Source organism: Protomyctophum bolini (genome assembly GCF_963924005.1).
Source record: "Protomyctophum bolini genome assembly, chromosome: 17".
NCBI lineage: Eukaryota > Metazoa > Chordata > Actinopteri > Myctophiformes > Myctophidae > Protomyctophum > Protomyctophum bolini.
The window spans coordinates 39,907,428-39,926,522 of NC_137878.1; the positions used below are offsets into that span (position 1 = coordinate 39,907,428).

The window sequence follows — 19,095 nt, forward strand, 5'->3', positions numbered from 1 at the left end:
CTGAAAAAGAGCACGTCCTACACCGGGCTGAGCTCATGATGCGGTTTTAGGGCACGCCCAGAAAAAAACAAGGCATTTTAACCCATTTTGACCTGAGATCAGATTTAAAAAAATGTCTGTTTGAAAATGACAGTTTTCTGAAAAAGCTATGTTTCTATGTCAGTCGTTCTTCGATTCTTTTCAAAAATAGCAGACCTACAAGCTTGTAGTGCACCACTCGGTGGCGCGCTATGAGCTTGTAGATCTGCTATTTTTCAATAGCTAAAAGCATAACATGCTTAAAACACCAAAAGGGGGTTCCCGCCCCCAAAATGGGTTAAGTGACCCCAATCCGTCAGTCTTCCGTCTCTTACCTCTCCCATGGCACGCCCCTCCAGAGCCAGAGCCTGGAAATCATGGTTGAGCTCATCCATGGACCGGACCTGGAATCACACACACACACAGAGACACAGGTGAATGAGACAGACAGGTTAGGCACCTGTAATCACACACGCACGCACACACACACACACACACACACACACACACACACAGAGCCACAGGTGAATAAGACAGACAGGTTAGGCACCTGTAAATCACACACACACACACACACACACACACACAGAGCCACAGGTGAATGAGACAGACAGGTTAGGCACCTGTAAATCACACACACACACACACACACACACAGAGACACAGGTGAATGAGACAGACAGGTTAGGCACCTGTAAATCACACACACACACACACACAGAGACACAGGTGAATGAGACAGACAGGTTAGGCAAGGACATATGTGCGATGTGATGCCTCTTGGAACTATGACTGGTATACCTGCTATACCATCACAAAAATCACTTTGAGCATTAGTCCCCTAGGTGGTACAGACCAACCCCCCTTGCTCATATGGCCATTTTAAGCCCCTCAGCCATATTAGATATTGAAAATGACGCCTTTCTGGAAAATATATTTTACTAGATTTTCACTATGTTCTCAAGCATACCTAAAGGTACCAGAATCAATTGGAAAAACATTTTGTATATTTTATTTTAGGGGGTTAAGTTGTATGTTTTCATATATTGACCCATGTAATTTTCGCCTATTGTTGTATAATAAAATGCATGATAACACCAATAAAGCTACCTCTGGTGCAATGCTATCACATATTTTCTGACTCTAGACATGTATACCTTCACAAAAATCACTATGAGCATTAATCCCCCAAATGGTACAAACAAACCCCCCTGGCTCACGGGCTATGGTGGCCTTCTGTTGGCACTGTTTCTTTACTGTCTATGTACCGTGTGATCTGTATTATGTATGTTATGTATGTTTTATGTATATCCTGATGACTGCTGTGCACAAAACAAATTTCCGAAAAGGACAAATAAAGTATCTATCTATCTATTCAAATCTGGTCACTAAGACCAGACCACGCCGAGGAGCAGGTAGTGTCCAGGTTAACCCATTCTGACCTGAGATCAGATTCATATGAGGTTTCCACTGGACACACACTGGTCTGATGAACCCATTCTGACCTGAGATCAGATTCTAAAAATGTCAGTCGTTCTTCGATTTTTCAAAAATAGCAGATCTACAAGCTCGTAGCGCGCCACCGAGTGGCGCGCTACGAGCTTGTAGATCTGCTATTTTTCAATAGCTAAAGCATAACATGATGCTAACACCAAAATGCGTTCCCGTTCAGAATGGGTTAAAGGGACACTTCAGCCCTTTTGGCCAAAACAAATATATGTTAATGACGTTTAGAAGATTTAGAACACTTTCCTGGGAGTGTTTGTGTGTAATTTGTGGTTTTAGATATTTTAGATTTTAGCTGTGAGCCCAGTGTCTCTGATGTCATGGACACTGGGCTCACTTACTTCATGGACTACAATTCCCATAATGCTTCGGTGCACTGCTCCTCCTTGTTGATAGGGAGAGAGGGCTGTCTTACTGAGACAACATGTAGTGTGTACTGTGTACAGACAGAGAGACAGACACTCACCTGGCTGCTGTCATGAATGTTTTCTCCGGTGGGCCAGCGGTGTTTTCCAGGCTGTTCACCATGCTGCCGCTGGAAGAAATAGTCCACCATAGCATCGTCCTGGGAACGCCCCGCACCCGCCACACCCTGGGATGCATAGGCACACACACGCACACGCGCACACACACACACACACACACACACACACACACACACACACACACAAACACACACAAGTTAAATACTGGAATTACTGCCAAAGGCACGGGTGCAGTAAGTACTTCGTTTAGACTGTTTTTGGGTTAGACCAGTCATTAGTCCTACAACTACATCCTCTCTCAAACCCTCACCCTAAACCCAACCTCCCACGGGGCAGCACACCTAAACCTAACCCATGTCTAACCAATGACTAGTCTTGCATAGCCTCCATGAGGCCCATAGGGGGCAGGAGCCTATCTCCTGTTTCTGTAGCGTGAGGCAGCTTGATGTACAAGTACATCTGGACATGACGCTAGTATGTCGCAGGGACCCCCAAGTGTCAAGCAGGGAGGCACTGGGTCCCATTCTTTGGTATGACCCGGCCGGGGATCGAACCCCCGACCTCCCAGTCTCAGGGCGGACACTCTAACCACAAGGCCACTGAGCTGGTGCACCAGACGAGATGTATAAAAAGGTCAAGTTCCTTCCTAGGCAGGGTAGGAATTAGGAAATGAGTCGGTCACTGAATGCATTTCATTATTTTGTGCGGTAACAGAGACTATAGTGACTAATTGCCTGACGTTAGTGTGGTTAACCAGACTATAGTGACGTTAGTGCAACCAGACTATTCCGTATAAACATGTTGTTTATTCATTCTGTGTAGAACTCTTGACTTGATTGATTGATTGATTGACATTTAAAAAAATGTCCTGTCAGCTCAAACCCACGAAGCAATACTTTGTTTTCAAGAGTGTTGCGCACACAAATGTCAGTAGCGTTAAGAAGTTATATACAAGAAACCTTCTGACAATTCCATTTCCATTTCTCTCCCCCTTCATTTCCCATTCCAAGTGTGTTTGTCTTATTATGCAACGCCATCGCCACTATTCCAACGCCACCTCGGTTACTTATTTAAAAAATAAATTATGTTTCTTAATTCTTTAATTTTTTTATCAGTTTCTTTATTAATTTTCCAAGTCAAATATGAGTCAAAAATAGCATACAAAAATTGAATGCCACAGACGAAAAACAGTCTAAGTCCACACTATTGATCCATAATGCACAACAAATTCCAATCTGGCTTTAGGAAAGGTCACAGCACAGAAACAGCACTTGTAAAAGTAATTAATGATCTTAGGGTGTCTGCTGACAAGAAACATGTATCTGTTCTCCTACTCCTAGATCTAACGGCTGCATTTGACACGATTGATCATTCAATTTTAATACAGCGTCTGGAACACTGGATAGGCCTGTCTGGTACGGCCCTGTCCTGGTTTTCCTCCTACCTATCAAACAGAAGTTACTTTGTCAATCTAGCCGAGTTTGACTCAGACAAACACGACATCAGCTCTGGTATTCCACAGGGCTCGATTCTTGGCCCTCTGCTTTTCTCCTTGTACATACTGCCATTGGGCGAACTCATTACCAACCACGGAGTCAATTTTCATTTCTATGCTGATGATACCCAACTTTATCTTTCTGTGGCTCCAGATGATCCCTGTGCTTTAGACCCGCTGTTGACCTGTCTGTCTAGCATCAAATGTTGGATGAGTGAGAACTTTCTCAAGCTAAACGAGGATAAGACAGAAGTTCTCATAATCGGTTCTAGTGAGCAGAAAGAATCAATAATAAGCAGACTTGGTAACCTGACTGTAGAAAGTAACAGTAAAGTAAAGAACCTGGGGGTTATTATTGATTCTGAATTGAATTTCAATTCACACATTAATCATGTTACCAAGATTGCCTTTTTTCACCTTAGAAATATTGCACGAATCAGAGCCTATTTGTCCTTGGACGATGCAAAAACGCTAATCCACGCCTTTGTTTTTTCTCGGCTTGACTACTGCAATGCACTCTTTTCAGGACTGCCTAAGAAAACAACTGACAGACTACAACTTGTCCAAAATGCAGCAGCCAGAGTTTTAACTAGAACTAAGATGAGAGAACATATTACTCCAGTTTTGGCATCACTGCACTGGCTTCCGGTTGTTTTTAGGATTGATTTTAAAATTCTTTTACTTGTCTATAAAGCTCTCAATGGTCTCGCACCTTCCTACCTACATGACTGCCTGCCTAAATATGTCCCAAACCGCCCCCTAAGGTCTTCCACTGCCGGCCTGCTCGCTTTGCCAAAAAAAATGGCAACTAAAAAACACGGGGAAGCAGCTTTTTGCTTCTACGGGCCGTCGGTATGGAACAAGCTCCCACTGTACCTTCGTCAGGCAGCCTCTGTAGACATTTTTAAAGCTCAGCTCAAGACCCACTTCTACAACATTGCTTTTAATTGATCTTTTATTTTTTTATTTTTTGTTATTCATGTCCTCACTGCATTACTGCTTGTTTTTAATGTTGTTGCCATGCTTTTCTTTTATCCTCCATTTCTCTGTAAAGCACTTTGAGCTGCATTTCATGTCATGAAAGGTGCTATACAAATAAAGTTTTATTATTATTTTATTATAATGTATAAATGATAGATAAGGGTTCAGGACAACGAGGCCTTTTCGTGGAGGGGTCAGAATGAAATTTGGACTTAGACTGTTTTTCGTCTGTGGTACTCAATTGTTGAATTTCTTTACCCCTCCCTCCCCCCAGAGAGTTGCCACTCTGAAAGAGCCACAACCTCAGTATATTGTACCATTTAAGTATACCTCGGTTACATTTTTAAACTAGCAATGGGATATTATTTTTGTTGAGTTGGTCATTTTGAAAGTAGCTCTCAGTGTGGGCACCGCTGATGTAAAGACTCACATGTTCTGACCCGATCTGACCCGTTACCATAGCAACCATGCTGCGACCGACTAATAGACCCACCCAAACAACACCTGTCCACCAGATATGGAGGCAGACAGGTCTCGGGAGGGAGAGACTGACGCGGCTAGACGTTTAATTCATTTTCAATGAGAAGCGTGCGTTTATTTTGGACATGCAGAGAAGTTGAGGGGGGGCGACAACGCAAGCGTCATTTACGTGGCCCCCGTCGTCCTGTGACAATTGTCGGTGCACGTGCTCGTTTCGTGCACACACACACCCCCCCACAGGCGACTAGATTTTTGTTGAGCTTCTTCTTATAATTTATTTTTTTTACGCAGCGCGTGTCGCGCCCCTCATGAGCAGCAGTGTTGTTTTTGGCAAGATTTAGTTTTAGTCATAGTCTCTTGAATAGTTTATTTAGTTTTAGTCACCTGGAATGTTTTAAGTGTTAGTCTAGTTTTAGTTGACTAAATATCATTTTAGTCGACGATAATCTACAGTTGATTTAGTCGACAAAAAAGCATTTTGGCGGGCTTTGATGCCGTCGTAATGACTGCTGAAACACCTGCTGAAAATAGCCGATCTAGTTGTGAGCTCGGCTATTTTCAGCATGCAACCGAGTGTAAAATGACTTCTCTTGTCCACTAGTCCCTTCCTAACATTTTAGTCTAGTTTTTGTTTGTTGACGAAAATTGTCAGTATATTTAGTCTTAGTTTTAGTCATCATAGCTTAGTTTTCATTCAGTCTCCATTTAGTTTTCGTCAGTGGAAAAAAGGTAGTCGACGAACATTTTTCGTCGTAGTTTTAGTCGACGAAAACAACACTGCCGAGCAGACCTGTCGCTGATCCAGGCGACAACACTCCCAGACCAATGAAGGACAGACAGACACATAGACAACCTGTTTCTAGACTAGACTGGTTTACCTGCTGGCTGGGGGGCGGGGCCTGGGGGGTCTGCCCGGCCGGAGGGGCGTGTCCTCCGCTGCTCAGCACCACGGGCATGCTGGGAGATGTAGTTCTGAGGTGGGGGCTGAACGAGTCCTGCCAGAGCACTGCTTTCCTCTTCAACACACACACACTGCTCATTCCACCACGGCCTGGTGAGAGAGAGAAAGATGACGTGAGCATGCGTGTGCACAGTGCACACACACACACACACACACACACACACACACACGCAGACGCACACGCACACGCACACGCACATGCACGCACACACACACACGTGTGGCATACAGGAACAATAACATGTTTATCCCTGTAAGACCCGGATATATTTCTACTTGCAAAAAAGAGATGTCAACCTTCTACTACTTTGTACTACTAGGACTTAAATTAAAAGAATATGTAAAAAAATAAAAAATAAAGAACCGATGCAAACATATCGGACGAATCCAGAGCCACCTTGTCTCAGCGTGCGGCCGGCACACACACACACACACACACACAGTCACACACACACACACAGAGTCACAGTCACACACACACACACACACACACACAGAGTCACAGTCACACACACACACACACACACACACAGTCACAGTCACACACACACACACACACACACACACACACGCCTCATTTGAGAAAAGGGACATTTCTGCTAGTTCAGCTCAAGCGACACAGCCAAGGGGGAGACATTTCTGCGACGATTACGTCGAAAACAAAAGCCATTTCCTCCTAGCATTACTTTGAAGTCCAAAGCTCCACTGTGCAGGAGGAGAAATGCTTTATAGGTGAGATGAGAATATGCACGACTGGCCTAACGGTAGCTATGGGTCTCCGACAGGGGTTGGGCAAAAAATATCTCTCTGGCAATAATATACCTGTACATCAGTGGTAACCAACCTTTTCAAGCCCAAGAGCCCATTTTATTCCCAATTGTAAGCCAAGATCTACCACTAAAACGTGTTAGAAAAAACACTTGTTTTTTTTGCTATTTCTGACAGGCTCAATGCATGTGCACACATCCACACAAAGACTAAAGCTTAAATTAGAATAAATACTTATAGTAAGTTATATTATCAATGTCAAATAATATTCAGACAAATTAGAAATAATTAGTATTTGAAATATTTTGTTTCTCATTTCAATGAATATTCACATTGGCAGATGTTCAAATGACATAGGCATAACATGACCATATATATTTGCACAGATATGGTGACATACTCTCAGGGTCAGCCCACCTTTAATGAGACTGCTGTGACTGCACTTTATCTGCAAGCGTTTTGAAATCTGGTTCATATTTAGTGATTGCCAGTCTGAGGGTGTCATTAAGATGTGAGTCAGTCATAAGAGTTCTAAACTTGGATTTTATTAGTGTACACAGTCACAGTATACTGTATATATCTGGGAATAAATGCCATTTAGTTGCTGATACAGCAACAGCCTGCAGAGGTCCTTTACAAGGCAAAGAGATCATTTTGAATGACCCTATTGTCGCACTTCCAAACATCAACCTTTCACCCATTCTGACCCGAGATCAGATTCTAAAAATGTCTTCTACATCCTGACAGTTTTCTGAAAAGGCTATGTTTCTATATGTCAGTCGTTCTTCGATTTTCAAAAATAGCAGACCTACAAGCTCGTAGCGCGCCACTCGGTGGCGCGCTATGAGCTTGTAGATCTGCTATTTTTCAATAGCTAAAGCATAACATGATGCTGACACCAAAAGGGGTCCCCGCCCAAAATGGGTTAATCAAATTTAGAGGCCCTCATCTATGGAACTCCCCTAGATAGTAGATGCTTCACTTAAATCCTCATTATCCTTGCCAATATTCAAAAAACATCTAAAGAAATATCTTATTTCTTCCTCTCTGTAGATTACATGTTTTTACTTTGATGCGTTATATTTTCTTTTGTGTGTTTGTTGTTGTATTGTTTATTTCCGTTTTTTGTGCAGTCTGTGTTTTTATTTCTTTACTGCACAGCTGCCCCCCTTTGACAACTTGTAGATTTTTGTACTGTTCTTTAATCTTTATGAACTTTTAATCTTTTTAAACCAATGACCTCTTCCTACAGGGAAGGATTCCAAATAAGCCAGCTGGCTTCTTTCCTTCCTTGCATTGTATTTTTGTTCTTTGATATGTTATTATTGTCTATTTTTTGTACTACGTGCTAAATAAATAAACCTAAAACCTAAACCTACAAGCCCAGATAGGTGAATTTGTGCATAGATCAGCCTATGAGCATTAGACCAGGGGTGGGCAACATTGACGATGGAGGGCCACTGTATTTTATTTTCCATATTTTAATTGAAATCCTGAATTAAATCACTCGCGTATGCAGAGCGCGCAAGTACTGTAATCGGCTGCATACGGTATGTCGGTGGTGTCTGTCGGCCAATCAGGGATTGGCTGATGACGTAACTAACCCCTTTTGGTTTTAGCATTATGTTATGTTTTAGCTATTGAAAATTAGCAGATCTACAAGCTCATAGCGCGCCACTGATAGAAACATAGGTCAGTGGGTAAACTTTAGGGTCCCCAGATGACAGTGAGTGAAGAGACAATTTAAAGGACTTAAACCAGCTCATTGGCGTGGTGGTTAGAGTGTCCGCCCTGAGACTGGGAGGTCGGGGGTTCGATCCCAGGCCCGGGTGATACCAAAGACTGTAAAAATGGGACCCAACATGATGCTTGGGCACTCAGCATCAAAGGGTTGGATTGGGGGGGTCAAATCTACTAATCAAATGATTCCCGAGCGCGGCACGGCTGCAGCTCACCGCTCCAAGAGAGATGGGGTCAAATGCAGAGAACAAATTTTACTGCAGTAACGTGTGTGACAAATCGTACGACTTTGACTTTTGTTTTCAGACCTTTTTAGTAGCTAAAGAAAAAATAGTCGCACCTGTGGAAAGTGAGGGGCGCTCTTATCATCACCTTCTCAACCAATGGCACATCTCCCACCCAATCACACCGGCCAATCACCGTTTGCGTTCTCACTTTTGTCTTCGATATTACTGCATCAAAAGTTATCAACAAACATCATGTTTGTTTGTTTAATACATCATCTCATTCCGACCAATGAGAATTTGCGTCCTTCACCTTGAATTCATCTCCAATGTTTTTGTTTACGCAATGTTTGTACTCAAAACTGTCCATTCATTGTCAATTATTATTATTATTATTAATGGCATTTAATGTTTGTGTAGCGTTAGGACAAAGTGTGTGTTCACCGTTTACACACACACACACAAAGCTGGACACCCCCAAAAACTGGTCAAACATTTTGGCCAAATTGTCGAATATTGAAGAAGCTCAAAATGTCTCGCAGATGTGCCATTTTCACAATATTTATCTGTGGAACCGAATTTAACTAAAATGTTAATGCCTAAACTCTCTACAATTCCAAGCAGAGATTAAAATAGGGTGCATTTTGCATCCCAGAACGCAGTTTATAGTTAAAGGGACGCAATAAAACAACGACCTCTGCATCCACGGGATGCACTACTGTACTACTGTACTGTTTTTTATTCTAGTTTATTTTGCTAGCTTTAGTTATAATAATCATTTCTTCTTCTGTTTTCTACATGAATATAACCACATTATAACCATATAAAATGAAATGCTGCAATTTGTAAAAAGCTAAATAGCTAAATATGACTCCTAACTAACGTCGTTGATAAAATGTCCCTGGGACTCATCTCTAAAAGACCATCCCTGCATCCCAGGACTCATTACATTGAACACCTGTTGACATCACTGTCCAAGTGCTTGTCTGGGTGGGAGGTCCCCAGTTCAAATAGGATTAATATTATTATTTTTGGGGAGGGGGGGGGGGGGGGGGGCACTGCCTGAAAAGGTTGAGACTGAGCCACTGCAGTAGACCTAATACCACCTAATAATAGACCTTGCTCTACCTCTGAATTCTAGCTAATCATGTACAGAAAAAGAATCATAATCCATAGGCTGTTACACAGAAAAAGATTCATAATCCAATGGGCTGTTACGCAGACAACAGTTTCATGTACAATACAAACATCCATCTAGTGAGTTTATGTACAGCCAACTCCTCTGACCAGGCGAATGCATGTATACAGTGTATTGTTACTATAGCAACCACCATTCATCAAAGTGTTGTCAAGGCTGGAGTGTTGTTATGAAGCTGGAATGACTTTGCTCTTCCATTGCTATGGGCAGTTTGTTAGGTAATAATGGTCATATTCACTGGGAGAAAGGCAAAGGTGAAAGGGATAGGACACCTTAGGCACGGGAGGGTGATCACTGGCATAGCTGTGAGAGAGAGGACTTTATTTTAAAAATGAAATGTCTTCAAAAAAATGTAGTCAATTAACTCAAGTCCCCTCACATCAGTAGGCAAATTACATTTTGCACATAATTCTACATTTATTCTTTTTTTTATATATTTTTTTATCCCACGATTTTGTAACCCATTTTTCACCCCTGTGCCAATCATCTACTGTGATCCTGGGCTCTACACACCCTCCGCCAACCTGGGGAGAGCAACGGACTTAACTCATGCTCCCTTCATGCCCGAGTGTCCAAGTTGCTCTACATTTATTCAAACTCTGAACTCTGACTGGGGAGTGGAGTCTGGGAGATAGGTGGGGTGGGGTTATAGTCTAATGATCGAGAGAAAATATTTCAAAAGAAGAAAGGTTGTTAATTATGTATTTTGGACGTTCTGGTAAAAAGCCATTGGTAAAATATTTTATTTTGATGTGGTGTCATAATTAAACTTATTACGTTGACATGGCACACCCGACTATCAAATAAGTAAAAACATGGCACTTGTGTCAAAAAAGGTTGCCGACCCCTGGGCTAGTCGGCTGCTAGATAATCATTACACATGCAATGACAAATGCACCTATTTCAAAACTAGGAACAACTTCCAAGTGGCATTTTGGGGTCAGTGATCAGTTTTAGTCACCGTCACTGACCCCTCAAAATTGTCTTGAGGGGCCTATAGAGCGGTCGCAGTTCCAGCCCGCTTCCAAACAACGAGTGGCCCAGGAAATGGTTCTCCGTTAATTTTCTCCATAGGCTTTTCAAAAAAGTATTTATATAAAGACGGTTACGCCGCGGACAAAGCCAACTCGGATCCGGTTCGTGACAAATCATGACAACAAACACAATATTTTGTGCCGATCAAATCATTTGAAAGAAGAAAATAAAGGCAGGAGACAACACTATTTGTTTTGTTTTTCTTCTTACTAATTATTTGATCTGCCCAAAACATTGTAATTATTGTCATGATTTGTCACGATCCGAGTTGGCTTTGTCCGCGGCGTATTTATATAAATACTTTTTGAAAGGCCTATGGAGAAAATTAATTGAGAATCATTTCCTGGGCCACTCGTCGTTCTGAAAGGGGGCGGGACTGAAGACGCTCTATAGTCACTGTCACTGACCCCTCAAAATTGTCTTGAGCGGCCTATAATTCATATTCTAAATAATATAGGGGTCTCTCGCTTGCGTTTCTGTCCGATTGACTTCCAAATCAGCATGTAATAAAGTAGACAGGGAAAATTACAAGCAGTGCTTCTTTTTTTTTTACACAATGACCCATGCTACAGTATAGTAATTACCTGTCTGGCAGAGTCACAGTCTCACACTCACACTCCATCCATCACCGACCGCAAAAAAAAAGAAAATCTGCTGAAACCAGTGTGCAATCCCCCACACATTAGCACACACCCCCTTCCTTCCACCAAGACAGTCAGAGCAGGCGAGCTATATACAGGGTGAAAACACCACTACAGGGCCAGAGGCTGAGTGACACATTAAGATAACACTCACTCACAGTGACTCTTCGGCCATTTGGGCTCCTCAATTTATTCTTTGCTGAAAGAAGGCCATGCCGACCAGCTCTCCTCCTCTCCCCCTGTGCTAATATAAAAGCCCCTTTCTGGACCCTCTTGGTTTCCTTTTTCTGTATGTGGGACGTCGGTATAACGACATCCCCAAATACAGAAAAGGGTAAGCCCTCGAAAGGGGCTATACTTATACCCCCGTGCCCAAAGTTACAGAACCAGCCGGAAATCCACAACACACAAAGAGACAGACAAGACAGTGAGTGGTGTGTTCATCATCATTCCTCAAAGCAGGCTGTCCCTCCTCCTTGCAGCTTGTTATGTTACCAAGTTCTCAGTAGTCACCCGGAAATGGGCACACACACACACACACACACACACACTGCTGTGCTTTCAAGCCTTCCATGCATGTATGCATACACCGAACTGGGTTAATCATTATTCAAATACCGCCCGGGGATCAATGAATTCACCGCATACTACATACCGGCCACAGTGACACACACACACAAATACATGTGATACACACACACACACACACACACACACGGTCACACACACGGGGCGTGACAGCCAGCCAGGCCAGGCGACAAAACAAGCTAGCAACATAACGTCAGCTTTTAAGTCGGTGTCCCCCGCCGCCACCACCAACAACACACACACACACACACACACACACACACACAAAACCTGTCATTCCCCCCCCAAAAAAAGCCCCAACAACAATAACAACGTCTCGAAAACAACAATGTGGTTGTGTTGTGTGCGACGCCCGTGGGTGGGTGGGTGGGTGGGAGTCAGTGACTGTGTGGACCCCCGCCCCGGTATTAACGGCCCCGGGACCGGGGGTTGTCAGTTCATTTTTGTCGTGGGGGGGGGGGGGGCAGCCAGGCTAGCCTGTTATTATTATTATGGTGGTGGGTTCATTGCTCACGTCCAGCAACAATAAATAAATGGCCTCCTCCTCCTCCCCCCCCCCCCCACCCCGGCCGGCACCAAACACAACACGGGGCTCGAGTCGACATTACGTTATTAACGGTACCGTTCCCCCCGTCCCCCCCGACAAGACAACACTCGGCTCCCTGCTCGCTTTGATAAAATACCGGCCCCGTCCCACTCCCACAGGTCCCCGGCGGGCCCCCGTGGGCCGTGACAGGGGGGTGTGGGGGCCTGGGGATGCTAACAAAGGCCCCGGGAGCTGCCTGTATCTGTCTGGAGCCACACAACGGGAGGAGGAAGAGAGAGGCTGCCTGGTGGAAGACAGTGGAAGGCGGTCTCTCTCTAAAACAACCTCCGGTAAGAAAGGGGGAGAGAAAAAAAAAAAAGGAAAAAAAAAAAAAAATGGCTCACTCCCCGAGACATATCCCCCCAAAAAATACCCGGACCGACGCATGGGCGGCGGGGTCCGCGGGACCCCCGCGCCCGCCGACGGGCGATACTCACAGGCGGAGAGGGTGGATGGTCGCGGATTCTCCTTGTCTCTCGACGACTCTCACCACCCCTGGTTTCTCTTTCTTTCCTCCGCCGCCGAACTCCCAGTCCACTAGGGCTTCTTTCAGTCAGTCCGACAACAACATGGCGGCGCCTCGCGACGGGAGCAGCAGCAGGCGAGAAGCGCTGCATGACGGGAAGGCAGGCAGCGGCGCGAGCGTGCGGCTCATTGCGCCAACACTATACTGTAGGCAGACAGATAGACACTGGCTCGAGCGTCCCTTTGTTAGTGAATTATGTGTGTAATAAAATAATAACTCATATTTTACTGTATCTCCCCCCCAACTCACTTTATATAGGCTACTTCCCCCATTTTTTTTAATTTATATTTTGATACTTGCTTTGGCAATATACAACTACTAAAATGTTTTCTCGTATAGCTCGAGCGTCCCTTTGTTGTGAATATGTGTGTAATAAATAAATAAAATGATTTGACTGTATCTCCTCCAACTCACTGACCAACTTACTGTATATACATTTTTTTTTAATTATATTTTGACACGCTTTGGCAATATACTACTAGGCTACAACTACTAAAATGTTTTCTCGTGCCAATTAACAAAGCTCCTTTGTTATGAATGTGTATTTCTTTTTACAAAATGCTATACCCCAGACAGTGGTTTTCAATCCTTTTCATTTCAAGGCCCAGCCATTATTTATTCTCATTTGAGCCGTACGGATCACCCATTTGATGAAATTTTAATAGCCTCTCAGACCCCAATTTAAACTCAAGAATATTTTGTTGTACAATCTGAATCCCCCCGTCCCCTTTCCCCCTCACTGTACATATGTTTCCTTTCCCTTTTAACCTAATACATGATTTCATGTTTTTATATAGAAGTGTATATTTGTTCCTCCTATCTAAATGTTCTTCTGATGAATTGAAAAAGATGGACCCTGTTGTAAACAAGTGTAATGTGTGATTAGTAGGCTATACCACAGTGAAATGTACCCATTATGTTAATAAATACTTCAATCAAAATCAATCAATCAGTCATTGAATAAGAATTTGTAAAATATGGAGACATTACGATTCTTCTACATTCTCTATAATTGTGTAGACTTGTGCAGATGTTTAGTCATCTATTTAACTCTTGAGGGCGTGACATTTTATACGCTCTCAAGAGTTAAATATTTAAATAAAGGGTCCATTTGCGGTTACCATCATTTACCTGCTTGTGGACCACCTAGGAACCGCCTCAAGGACCACTGTTGATCCCCGGACCACTAGGCAACTTGAAAACCACTCCAACTGGACCAACTGGATTTTCAACCGTTTTTTTGTTTATATATTTTTGTCCCATATACTTCTGGTTGTGTTATTATGGTTTGGGGTATTATGGGGTTGTGGTCGCTCCCTGGGTCCCCAATGAGAAACCTCCGCGCGGTCGGGACAGGACAGGACACAATGTTCGGGGGTACGCCGAAATGGGTGACCTATCGGATCATGTGACGCCAGAGGTCACCAAACAATCAAATTGAATCTTCATTATTTCAGACTCAAGGACCATGATATGATATCTCATACCAAATGGAAAATAAAGTCAGTCCTAATAACGTCGGACTATTAATGCGATTGTCGGACGAACATACGTGTGGTGTAGTATGCTAACAAAAGAAAAAAAATTGTGCCACTGCCAATTTCTCTCAACAAAGGCAGTCTCAGAAAACTCTTTGGACTCAATTGATTTTGAAACGCGGAATTCGATAGGTCACAACTTGTGGTGTAACAACAAGGGTATAACGGAGTTGTCTGGGAGCCATGGCAACGCGGGCTGCTGCGCCACACTGCCGGCAGGTGTGTGTGTGTGTGTGACGTGTGTGTGTGTTTGTGGGGGGGGGGGGGGGGGGGGCTGCATGCTCAGCTGGGGTGGGTGGATGGATGGATGGACCTCCGGAATGTGTCAAAATGTGGACAGTGTCAAAAGTTGTCACTAAAAACGAGCCTGATAGCGAATTTGAAATAGAAAATAATATATATATAAAGAAAAGCACCACTGGGTATAGTGTGTGCGACTATGAACTATCTAGAGATGACGTAATGCGTCTAGCATAGAGAGTAATGAATCAAAGCATGGTGGATTAAGCGGCCGCACACGCATATGGTACATTATCTGTTTAATAAGAAATAGGCTTGTGCTTCATGATCAGCTAAATATTAACATCATCACAGTTTTAAATGATTTTTTCTTTTTTGTAAAAAAAAAAAAAAAAAAAAAAAACCCAAACAAACAATAATCTCAATGTGCATAATAATATATACAGATGACAACGGAAGGCACATTTAATTTAAAAAGTGTACTGTTTTTATTTACTTCAAACCTCCCCACCCACCAACCAACACACCCATAGTAACATGTTCATTCATCGTATGATCGTATACCTGTCCTCCCTCCCCTCCCCCAGATTCCTTTCCTGGTCACTCTTCCCTTCCGTCTAAAATTGTGATTTATACCAAAGAACTACAACTCCCATCCCGAGGCGTGGCTGTCTTGTTTTCCTTCTTCTTCTCCTCCTTCTCCTTTCTTTAAGGTCCCCATATCAACATGTTCAGATTGACATCAGTCACTTACAGTATATATAGCTCAAGGACGGAGATAATGGCACTTGGAGCCATAAGACCATAATGATTTAGAGGTTGATGAATTTAAAAGAAGGGTGGGAGCGTTCGTTGTCTCGGAGGGAGGAGGCTGATAGGTCACTGCTCCTCTTTAAAAAAACAAAATCAGTGGTTCTCAACCATTTCAGGGCCCAAATAATCATAATATTTGAACTGGGAACCCTCCCCCCCAGTAGGCCTACTTGGAATTGTATATCGTTGTGTAGGGCATTACATTTACATTTTTTTACATTGCATTGCATTAACATTGCAGCTTATACATTTAGTTTGACTCAGTGCCACAGATACATATGGTGCAAAATAGCTCAACGCGAGGCGTTGTGAGCTTGTAGGTCGGGTATTATTTTTCCAATGTTTGCCTCTCTATTATATTACTTGACAATTTAGGCCAATGTTTTGACCATGTAGCTTTTATGGTATAGTTTGTTTGATATATACGTTTGATACAGTAATGGTATTTTTATTACATTTTCTTTCTTTTATATTTAGGAATGAAAAAGGTCTTATAAAAGTCCTTAAATTGTCAATTTACAAACATCACGTGGGGATGCCTAGTGTTGAGTAGGAACCATATAATACATTCTGGGTATATCGGGGGCCCATACACATGAAGGAATCGAATCGGAAGCGATAAAGTCCTAATCAATTAAGAGTCCAGTATTTCTCCCATAAATAACAAGCTTTAACTTACATTTTCTATTGTTTTGACATGGAATAAACACGAGGGCTTATACTATTGTCAGCATTGTCTCTATTCCAGGTATACATTAGTAATAGTAAATACCATTTTCTCCATTTAACACTTAAAAATAATTTAGATATTTTTGTCTAAACATGACCTATACTTTATCTATTTTTTTTTTTACCATATGGAAACTAAATGGGGGGGGGGGATCGATCAGAACCAGAATCGACATGCAGAATCCAAACAGATTATACCCATCCCTATACTAGTAGGGACGCACGCACGCATCCCTGGGAGTCCCCGGCCCACAGGTTGAGAACCACTGCATCATAAGGGCCGATTCATACTCGAAGGGCCGAATAAAAGTCGGTTCGGCGCTGTAGAGAGCCTACAATGTGACGTCATTTGAGGTTCGGGGGGGGGGGGGGTAACGTGCTAAAGCCGGGAGGCGGCCTTTTTTCCGACAGCATTCTAGCCGACGGGGCAACGGTCCGATCCGCAGCGGGGGGACATTCGCTGCGATGCGAAAAAGCGATGGTCCGACATGCGCTGCTCCCGTGCTTGCGGTTAGGGTTAGGTTAGGATTGAGGTTTCGGATCAATATGCTGTCGGAAAAAAGACCTGCACCCCTAAAGCCGGCTCTTCGGTGCTACTGAAAAATTTCCGACGAGCCGAAATCATTTCGGAAACAACGGTAAAACAGGAGTATGAATCGGCCCTTCCAGGACAGGAGAGGAGAGAGGGATACAGGTATTAAGGAGAGAACCCGTCATGTTTACTGTGTCCAGAGACTAGAGAACCCCCCCCCCCCCCAGCGCTCCCACACCCCGTCCCAAGTAGAACCGACAAAACAATCAGTGGCTGGTTATTTACATGCACAATATCACCGCCCCCCCCACCCCCACCCCCCCACCCACACCCAACCCCTCCCCTCCCCTCCCCACACACCAGATACACTAAAGGCCCAGTCCCCAAGCCATCCATCCACAAAATCAAAAGGGTCCACGCCGGCAATGAAAAACTGAGGCCCCGGTTGGTGCAAAAACAGAACAAAGTGGAGAACTTGATTATTTATTACTGACCTAAAAACGTCCAAAAACAGGTGTTAGTTTAATAGTATACCAGGCTATGACAAAAACAAAGGTTCCCTCTCAGCTCAGATCCAGTGACCGTCCGGACACACAGACAGAGTGACCGTCCGGACACACGGACAGAGTGACCGTCCGGACACACGGACAGAGTGACCGGCGGGTGGTGAGCAGTGGTGGAAAAAGTACTCCATTGTTTTACTTAAGTAAAAGTACCGCAAGACTGCAATTTAGAACTACTTCGTTGCGAGTAAAAGTACGACGGAATTGAAAATGCACTTGAGTAAAAGTACAAAAGTATGGGCATCAAAATGCACTTACAGTAGGCTACTAATTGTGCAGAATGTGCCATTTTACAAGTTCAAAATGTGTACGAAATCTATTGAAAATAGCAGATCTACAAGCTCACAATGTGTCGCCTTGCGACACATTGTGAGCATGTAGATCGGCTATTTTCAAATGGCCAAAATGTATATAGGGTTGAAGTGGTTAATGTATGTTTTCTGATCAAAATTAAAATAAGTAACTAAACTTTTCAAATTATTGTAGTGAAGTAAAAGCAGACGTAAAAGTATTGGAAATTGGAATTACTCAAGTAAAGTAGAAATACCTCAACATTGTACTTAAGTAAAAGTACTTTCCACCACTGTGGCCGAGTGAGAGAGACAGGGCAGCGACGAACAGAGGAGAGAGAGAGAGAGAGATGGCTTCAGGACTGGGAAACTAGACTGCTCTAGTATATGACGTCACCACATTTCTAAAAAACGACAATAAGTACGAGCCGTGCCTCTTAGTATTATTATTATTATTATTATTATCATCATTATGTGCCTCCCTTGTATACAAAAACCTAAACAACAACATGGGGCCCCCCGCGCGTTTGTGAGTCCAGACGGGTGCATCAATATCATCATCATCCTCATCCATTTTTGTGCACTGTTGTCTGTGGTGCGTGGTCACTACAGAAGACAGAACACACACCGTTGTGGTGAGTTCTGTGGTGCGTGGTCACTACAGAAGGTCACTACAGAAGGTCACCACAGAAGACAGAACACACACACCGTTGTGGTGAGGTGAGTTCTGTGGTGCGTGGTGACTACAGAAGACAAAACACACACCGTTGTGGTGAGGTGAGTTCTGTGGTGTGTGGTCACTACAGAAGACAGAACACACACACACCGTTGTGGTGAGGTGAGTTCTGTGGTGAGTGGTCACTACAGAAGACAGAACACACACACCGTTGTGGTGAGTTCTGTGGTGCGTGGTCACTACAGAAGACAGAACACACACACACCGTTGTGGTGAGTTCTGTGGTGCGTGGTCACTACAGAAGACAGAACACACACACACCGTTGTGGTGAGGTGAGTTCTGTGGTGAGTGGTCACTATAGAAGACAGAACACACACCGTTGTGGTGAGGTGAGTTCTGTGGTGCGTGGTCACTACAGAAGACAGAACACACACACCGTTGTGGTGAGTTCTGTGGTGCGTGGTCACAGAACACACACCGT

General features: G+C 43.5%; 1 protein-coding gene across 5 annotated transcripts in view; it reads right to left on the reverse strand.

Annotated features, from left to right (window-relative positions):
- Positions 1–13,273, reverse strand: part of pum1 (pumilio RNA-binding family member 1) — a 69,853-nt gene extending 56,580 nt beyond the window's left edge. For all 5 annotated transcript variants that reach the window (XM_080787037.1, XM_080787034.1, XM_080787036.1 and 2 more), the window contains exons 1-4: positions 13,144–13,273; positions 5,844–6,016; positions 1,991–2,116; positions 354–422 (exon numbers count right to left, since the gene is read on the reverse strand). In XM_080787037.1, coding sequence (XP_080643163.1) covers positions 354–422; positions 1,991–2,116; positions 5,844–6,005 — 357 coding nt within the window. In that variant the 5' untranslated portion in view covers positions 6,006–6,016; positions 13,144–13,273. The remainder of the gene's footprint in view (positions 1–353; positions 423–1,990; positions 2,117–5,843; positions 6,017–13,143) is intronic.
- Between the last annotated feature and the right edge of the window lie 5,822 nt (positions 13,274–19,095).